The 9,240-nt window shown below is 40.2% G+C and overlaps 1 protein-coding gene across 1 annotated transcript; it reads left to right on the forward strand.

Annotated features, from left to right (window-relative positions):
• The first annotated feature begins 3,099 nt into the window (after positions 1–3,099).
• LOC143998010 (protein kinase C delta type-like) lies at positions 3,100–8,298 on the forward strand. The gene is made up of 6 exons (XM_077493804.1): positions 3,100–3,315; positions 4,919–5,010; positions 5,208–5,409; positions 6,262–6,456; positions 7,915–8,043; positions 8,149–8,298. Exons 1-6 carry the CDS (start codon positions 3,100–3,102, stop codon positions 8,296–8,298), a joined length of 984 nt encoding a protein of 327 aa, XP_077349930.1.
• The last annotated feature ends 942 nt before the right edge of the window (positions 8,299–9,240 follow it).

Raw genomic sequence — 9,240 nt, forward strand, 5'->3', positions numbered from 1 at the left:
ATAATAATAATAATAATAATAATAATAATAATAAAATAATAATAATGTCATATATACATATACACATTTTAAGTGCAGCAAAAACCCTTTGTGTGTATATACTGTGTGTGTGTGTGTATGTATATATATATATATATATATATATATATATATATATATATATATATATATATATATATATACAATTTAAAATACAAATATTATATATATATATATATATATATCAGTGCGTATTATTTATAATAATTACATTTATTAATAAATAAATAAGCAATAGTATGATTATTATTATTATTAATAATAATAATAATAATAATAATAATAATAATAATAATACGGTCATATATCCATATACACATTTTGTGTATATATACTGTGTGTGTATATATATATATATATATATATATATATATATATATATTTATTTTAAAAAATTATATAGTTGCAATGCAAGGAGATCAGCTAAAAGTAGTTGGATCTGTATGTGTGTTATAATTAATCAAAATTAGTCGCATTAATTGATTTAAAAAAAATTGATTAATTAATCGAACGCAGAATTTTTAATCAATAACAGCCCTAATATAATTTAAAAAATTATATATGGATATATATATATATAGATCTTTATCTATATCTACCTAGCTATATCTATCTATCTATCTATCTATCTATCTATCTATCTATCTATCTATCTATCTAAAATATATATATATATATATATATATATATATATATATATATATATATATATATATATATATATATATCAGTACTTATTATTTAGAATTATTAAATTAATTAATAAATAAATAATTAATATTATCAATATTAATAACAATAATACTGTCATATATACATAGATAGCTCAGCACACTTGGCGCCATGTCTCACTGTATACCGTTTGTTTAAGAAGATACATTTTTATGGATGTTGGTGTTAGAACAGCTGCTCCCGTGCATTTACGTGGTGATCCTGCCCCCTCCTGTATGTGTTTTTTTTCTTTTTTTCTTTTTTTTATCCCAAGTGGGATTTTATGTTGAAATTCTGTGTCTCAACTATATTCAAAGCATTTGGCTCATAGTGATGGCGTGATCCTATTGACCTCAATGGGCAAATTTGTGTTGAACAAACCTGACCAAGGCTGTGGGATCTGTACCACCCCTTCCGGCTGCCATGGTGGGATTTAGTTTGGCTTCCGGAGGTAGTGAAACACAGATCAACCTTTTTTTAACCATCTGTGTGAAAGTTTTAAGCGGTTTGTCTTTTCCCTCTAACTGCCACTTTTGCTGGATAGCTTGGTCTGATAAAGGAACTTGAAAAATAACAGACTTAAAAAAAACAGACCTTACAGGATCACCAGGCAATCAAACTATGTTATGGGGGGGGGGGGGGGGGACAGACTGCATCGGAGATGTCTTTTTTTTCTTTTGCCCAGGGTTCCACCTTAAACATGGGAATTCAGGGGAATAGCTGGTATAGATGTCATGAGAACAATTTAACATATGCTGCATACACATACACGATCGAAATTTCGGTTGGAAAAAGCTCTGATGATTTTTCCGACGGGATTCTGCTCAAGCTTGGCTTGCATACTCACGGTCACACTAAAGTTCTCTGAACTTTTGATCGCCGAGAAAACGCGGTGACGTACAACACTATGACGAGCCGAGAAAATTAAGTTCAATGCTTCTGAGCATGCGTCAAATTGTTTCCGAGTGTGCGTAGGAATTTCCGATCTGAACTTTTTCCAACCGAAAAGTTGAGAACATGCTCTCAATCTTTTGCTGGCCAAAATTCCACCAGCAAAAGTCCGATGGAGCATACACACAATCGCATTTTTCGACCATTAACTCTCATCGGAATTTTGCTGCCAGAATTTCCGATCATGTGTACGGGGCATAACACTTGTTCTGGCATTGAAAGCCAAGCATTAAGAATGAATTAAGTCCCACCACCCCACCCCCACACCAGGGCAGAGAACTCCCATATTGTCCATGTATATAGAGAATCCCCATAAAGGAAATATGTAACACCAGATTATTTCCATAACACTCACTCATAAAACTCATATATGTAAAAGACGATCAATGTTATGTAAAGAGCAAGAATAAAAATGACTGTTTTCTTCTTTCACCAGGACAAAATGATGAACATCTCAATGTCAGGCAGCCTTACATATGGGTTCCATACATTAGTAAGGCTGACCTGGATAAAACGATGGAGAACAAACAAACCCAAACAACTCCATCAACCAATGAGGACCAGGAGACCGTGCAGGTCACAGCAATGGAGGACAAGAACATACAAGTCACTCCATCCACCAGTGAGTGCCAGAAGACTGTACAGGCTGTGACTATGGAGGACAAGAACATTCAAGTCACTCCATCCATCAGTGAGGACCAGAAGACTGTACAGGCTGTGACTATGGAGGACAAGTAACATTCAAGTCACTCCATCCATCAGTGAGGACCAGAAGACTGTACAGGCTGTGACTACGGAGGACAAGAAACATACAAGTCACTCCATCCATCAGTGAGGACCAGAAGACTGTACAGGCTGTGACTATGGAGGACAAGAACATACAAGTTACTCCATCCATCAGTGAGGACCAGAAGACTGTACAGGCCACACCTATGGAGGACAAGAACATTCAAGTCACTCCATCCATCAGTGAGGACCAGAAGACTGTACAGGCCACACCTATGGAGGACAAGAACATTCAAGTCACTCCATCCATCAGTGAGGACCAGAAGACTGTACAGCCCACACCTATGGTGGACAAGAACATACAAGTCCATCATCCACAAATGAAGACCAGAACACAGCACAGGCTGTAATTGAGGACAGAAAACAGAAGTCAGTCCATCCACCAGTAAGAAGAAATCAAAGGAGTTCAGAATCACCAAAGTGAACACATCTCTCTCACTTTCATCACTCCACTCTGACTTATCAAGCAATCATTTTTCATATTTTACACTCAGCAGTGGTGTTGAGAGTCTGCAATCTTCATCTATCAGCAGCACAAACCATGAGATAGCTTCACCAGTCCCATCTGGCAGTGCCATTAAGGACCAGCCATGTGTATTCTCCCTTGAAAAGATGACCTGTTATAGAATCCTTGGAGAGGGGTCTTATGGGAAGGTGGTGTTGGCCTCTCATCCTGCCATTGACCAGAAGCTGGCAGTTAAACTTGTGCAAAAGAAAAGAGTATTTAAAGCTAATGATTGCAATGCGATTTTCAGAGAACGTGATATCCTGAAGGCAGCCAGGGAGAGTCCATTTATCACACATCTGTTTGGATCGTTCCAGACAGAGGTAAGTCTTTTTCACCTTCCAATTTCTTCACCTCTTTCCTGTATTGTACTCCACTACTAATCCAGACCCCGCAAAAATGTTATGCAAATGGTGACTTTTTGGGAGCTGCAATTTACATAAGGCTAAGCAACCCCCTTTCCCCTCATATGATGGTCTTCACACCTGTAAAATAGTCCCTTAGGCACCGAGTGCTGAATTGTGAGAGGCAGAAGGAAGCTTCACTGGTGCCCCACACCAGGTTTTTCCTGAGGGCTCCAGATGTAGTGGGTGTAGAGCAGTATGGGGAAGAGCAGAACTCTAAAGTGCCTCCTACAAGCCTGGAGGATGGTTAGGTAAACTGTACAGAGTAGAAGTTATATTTAACCACTTCAGCCCCAGAAGGATTTACCCCCTTAATGACCAGGCCATTTTTTTCAATACGGCACAGGGTCACTTTAACTGACAATTGCACGGTCATGCGACATACATAAACAAAATGTATGTCCTTTTTTTTCTCACAAATAGAGCTTTCTTTTGGTGGTATTTGATCACCTCTGCGGTTTTTATTTTAGCACTATAAACAAAAAAAGATCCTCAATTCTGAAAAAAAAAACAATATTCTTTACTTTTTGCTATAATAAATATCCCAAATTTTTGGGGTAAAAAACTAATTTATTCATCAGTTTAGGCCAATATGTATTCTTCTACATATTTTTGGTAAAAAATAATCGCAATAATCATATATTGATTGGTTTGCGCAAAAGTTATAGCAACTACAAAATAGGGGATATATTTATGGCATTTTTTTTTTTTTTACCAGAAATGGCAGTGATCAGTGATTTTTAGTGGGATCCTGACATTGCACACTTTTTTGGGTCCAGTGTCATTTATACAGCAATTGGTGCTAAAAATAGCCACTGATTACTGTATAAATGACACTGACAGGGAAGGGGTTAACACTAGGGGGTGATCAAGGCGTTAAGTGTGTCCTAGGGAGGTGTTTCTAACTGTGGGGGGGGGAGGGGACTGACGGAGTCAGTTCCTGGACACTAGGAACAGGCGAGCTCTCCCTACTCCCGTCAGAACGGGGATGTTTGTTTACATTGATAGATCCCCATGGCTCTCTGTGCAGCGATCGTGGGTGGCAGGCGGACATCACAGCCGCTGGCCACGCGCATCAGCATTGTGCATGCACCTGCTATTGCTCTTAAAATGGCCTACGTACACCTACAGTGATTTGCGCAGCCGTGCCAATCTGCTGCCGTTTAATGGCAGCAACTGGTCTGCAAGCGGTTAAGGAAACCACAATTGAAGAGGCTGTCATCTCTGACTTACTTTTGAAATTGCTATTTGCCTGGTTGCTTATGGTCTCAAAACTCTGAGTCACTAAGAACAAGTCCGCACCTAGCAAGACAGGAGAAGTCAGGCCTCCTGATCTACATGGGACGTCAAGGATGGTGAACCAAAGAAAAGCTCTAGCATTGCAATAAGAACAGTCCAGCAATTTGTAGTTTCTCTGTCCTGCTTTTCTAAATTGTGTGTGTGTGTGTCTCTCTGTCTATTCCTCCACAAAATGAAATCCTGAATGTCTATAATATAATCTTTACCTCTTATGTTCACACAGAATCATCTCATCTTTGCAATGGAATGCCTGAGCAGAGGCGATTTCTTTGACACCTTTGTTGAAGGAGCTCCATTTCCTGAGAACACCATAAGGTAAGATCAATAACCGGGTCACTCTGGAGTCGGGGTGACTGACCACTGTGGACAGGCAGTGACGTAGTCAGCCCCTTCACCTGAGCCCAGTCCACCTAAACTCCTATGTACTATAGGGGGAAGTCATTTCATCTTCAGTTTTAATTGGTCTGTGATGATTTGGGATGCTAATTCACATTTATCTATTTCCACAACAGATACTTCATAGCGGAAATGCTCTGCGGTCTGCAGTTTCTGCATTCTAAGGAGATCGTCCACAGAGACATCAAGCCAGAAAATATCCTCTTGGATGACGCCGGTCACATCAAAATCGCGGATCTGGGCTTGGCAGTTTCTGGTGTCACGGAGTCCAAGCGGATTGAAGGACGAGCGGGGACAATACTGTACATGGCACCTGAGGTAAGATACATTCTATCCACCCAACCTAATTGTAATGTTTGTCATTATGGAATATAGGGATAAGATAAAGGGTGCTCCCTTTTCAATAAATGAAGAATTTCTCCACTGGTGCCCTGATTGCTTTCAATGGGTTTCCAGGCTGGAACTATATCCCCCAAAAAGGTGGGGATTTCTGAGAGTTGCAGCAATTTTGGAGCTTCTTTGTAGGGGACATTGAGGCCAGGTGTAGATGGCTGGCTCTGTCCGGCCCAATTCCCACTTACAAATGGGATTAAAGCTTTATGAGTTGCCCACTTGCTGTATTCCTTCTCTTTAACATGATGAGTGCTTGTGAACATTGAGCTATTGGGATCAGTATACCTTTATCTAGGACTATTTAGGTGTATGCAAAACCTTTCTATTTTTATTTTGGTAAGAGCAGGGAAGGGTTTGACCATCTGTCAGCTTTGCAGAGGTGTCTGTGTGTCTCCTTTGGGGCCCCATCTGTTTGTATTGGTGACCATTGTCATTGAGAAAGAATGTAAGGGGAGATCTAAAGTCTAGAGTCTTCCCCAGAACATGAGGTGAGGAGAAACCTTCAATGGGGATTCCTGATCTGGGGACAATTCTCTGAGAGAGAAATTTCCCTCAATTTGGGAGACTTCAACCAATTTCCCTTTGTGTCTCTGGGAGACCCAAAGACCCACCTTAAATATTCGCAAGCTCCATCTTAGTTTGATGTCTTTTGAGCACAATTTTAGGACTCCTCCTTTAGGACCCCTCATAGCACATATACCAGCATGTAGTTACCTCTGTCCTCTGTCTGGCCTGACAATGAGCTCATCCTTATTTCTCTTCATTATGTTTTTACAGATCCTTCAACGTTTGCCATACTTTGGCATGGCCGACTATTACGCCCTGGGAATAATAGTATACGTGATGGCGGTCGGCGGACATCCATTTCTTAGCTGCGATGAGTCTTCAGAAGAAATACTGAAGAAAGTGACCACCTTGGAACCAGATTATCCAGAAGACATGGACACTAACCTGCGTGACATCATAGAGAGGGTAAGTATACACAGTCCTTTCCAGGTTACATATATCTTAATAGGATTTTGGAAAGCACAATTTCACATTCTTAGCCGCACACATTGATGAAGGTTATAGCAATAATTTCAGCAAGCTGACTGCTTAACCACTTCAGCCCTGGACCATTTGGCTGCCCAAAGACCAGAGCACTTTATGCGATTCTGCACTGCGTCGCTTTAACTGACAATTGCGCGGCCATGTGACGTGGCTCTCAAAAAAATTGACATCCTTTTTTTCCCCATAAATAGAGCTTTCTTTTGGTGGTATTTTATCACCTCTGCGTTTTTTTATTTTTGCGCTATAAACAAAAAAAGAGCGTCAATTTTGAAAAAAAAGCAATATTTTTAACTTTTTGCTATAATAAATATCCTCCAAAAATATATATAAAAACATTTTTTTGCCTCAGTTTAGGCTGATATGTATTCTTCTACATATTTTTGGTAAAAAAAAAAAAAATCGAAGTAAGCGTATATTGATTGGTTTGCGCAAAAGTTATAGCATCTACAAAATAGGGATCATTTCATGGCATTTTTATTATTCATTTTATTTATTAGTAATGGCGGCGATCTGCGATTTTTATCGGGACTGCGACTACTGTATAAATGTCACTGGTAGTGAAGGGGTTAACCACTAGGGGGCAGTGAAGGGTTTAAGTGTGTCCTATTGCGTGCTCTAACTGAAGGGGGGATGGGACATGACAGATCACTGTTCATACTATGTGTCGATCAAACTATGTGAGATGATCTGTCTGGTGAACTAATGAAAGACAGCGCTGGCAAATGTGAAAAAACATACATGTAAATATAAGTGACAACTCATGCCAATAAACACAATATCTGACAATGATTAAAAATAAGTCCAACGTGAATAAAGTGCATACAGTAAATCCCCCTTCTGAGACCGCACTCACCAGACAGGCAAACTTTCCAGTCCAGAAACAATGAATGAACTGATGATATGAAAAGTTCCAAATGGAGACTCTGAGTGCACACTGGATCACAAAGGAAATGCCACGTTCCACCGGTAAAAGAGAAAAAATAGTATGGTGAAGCACTGTGAGGCTCAATCAATGTTGCGCGCTAAGCGCTACTTACAGAATGAATAGAGAAAAGCAAACTTTCAGACAGAAACTTCTGCAATCTTCGCTCATGCAGCGCGCGCTCCACGGAGGCAGGAAATGGCGTCACTGGTTAAGCCATAGGCCAGAAATTACGTTGACGCGTTTCGCCCCTCCTCCAGGGTGTCATCAAAGACATCCAAACGATCTGTCTGTTCTCCCCTCAGAGAACCGGAAACTGTGTGTTTACACACAGATAAAAATTAAGGAAAATGAAATATGTAACTGTCAGAATCAATTATTAAAAGAAGAGTTCTGTTGTTCAGATATTGTTCATGTTATTTCAGTGCTTCTTATTATATTTTGTTCCTTTTTTACAGTTTCTATGTAAAGATCAAGAGAAGCGGATGAGGCTAGTAAGTGAGATCAGAGAACACCCATTCTTACAGATGGTGGACTGGAAGGAGACAGAGAATGGGAAATCACCACCGCCATTTCCAGCAGGAAATGTAAGTATCCGGATAAGGGAGGAGTCCCAGCACAATGGGGAGATTTCTAGGGATTTTTTCCAAACAAATCAGAAACATTAACAAAATATTTTTTTCTGTTTCCAGCTTTCTGAGGAAGATCTGAGTGAAGGAGTGCCAGTGGATGAATTTATTCAATCTGTAGACCGTGGGAAGCGGATAAAGCCAGAGAAGCAGAAGGAATTCTATGGCTTCACCTATGTGAGTGAGCGTCTGAAGCTGCAGCCAGTGGCCTGATCTCCACCGCTGGAAAACATCAATGCAGAGCTTCATCACCACCATCAAAGAGGCACTAACATCAATGTAGAGCCTCATTACCACCATCAGAGAGGCACTAACATCAATGTAGAGCCTCATCACCACCATCAGAGAGGCAGTAACATCAATGTAGAGCCTCATCACCACCATCAAAGAGGCACTAACATCAATGTAGAGCCTCATCACCACCATCAGAGAGGCACTAACATCAATGTAGAGCCTCATCACCACCATCAGAGAGGCACTAACATCAATGTAGAGCCTCATCACCACCATCAGAGAAGCAGTAACATCAATGTAGAGCCTCATCACCACCAATGGAGAGGCATCTAAATAGAATGCATGTTCTGACCTATTAAAGAGTAAAGAAAGTAGAGCTTTTTACAGGGAGATGAACTGGTCACCCTAGACTGATGATTCAGGGACTATCCGATCGCCTTAGGGGGTCAGGAAGGAATTTTTTCCCCTTTGGAGCCCATCTGACCGAGGGGGTTTTCGCCTTCCTCTGAATCATCCTAAGGTTTAGGGTTCTGAGAATTCCTCACCTCTGAGGAGTCAGAGGATAACAGGATAACAGTGACTAGGGATGAGCTTCGGCAAACAGTGAACAATTTGGGGTGTTCGCGGCAAATTCGAAAAGCCAGGAACACCCTGTACAAGTCTATGGGAGAAATCTAAAGTGCTAATTTTAAAGACTAATATGCAAGTTATTGTCCTAAAAAGTGTTTGGGGACCTGGGTCCTGCCCCAGGGGACATGGATTTTAATAATGATTAAAGTGAAACAATAAAAGTTTAATATTCCTTTAAATTTTGTACCCAGGGGGGGGGGGGGGGGGGTCTATAGTATGCCTGTGATGGGGCATATGTTTCACTTTAATCATTATTCAAATCACTGCTCGCGAAAAAACGGCTGTTTTTAA

Source organism: Lithobates pipiens, unplaced genomic scaffold (assembly GCF_037356315.1).
Source record: "Lithobates pipiens isolate NorthernLeopardFrog02 unplaced genomic scaffold, aLitPip1_a1.2 Scaffold_19, whole genome shotgun sequence".
Classification (NCBI taxonomy): Eukaryota; Metazoa; Chordata; class Amphibia; order Anura; family Ranidae; genus Lithobates; species Lithobates pipiens.

Coding starts and splice junctions, on each gene's coding strand:
- LOC143998010 (XM_077493804.1), top strand. CDS start 3,100: ATGACCTGTTATAGAATCCTTGGAGAGGGGTCTTATGGGAAGGTGGTG. Junction 3,316..4,918: donor TTGGATCGTTCCAGACAGAG/GTAAGTCTTTTT, acceptor ATGTTCACACAG/AATCATCTCATCTTTGCAAT. Junction 8,044..8,148: donor CGCCATTTCCAGCAGGAAAT/GTAAGTATCCGG, acceptor TTCTGTTTCCAG/CTTTCTGAGGAAGATCTGAG.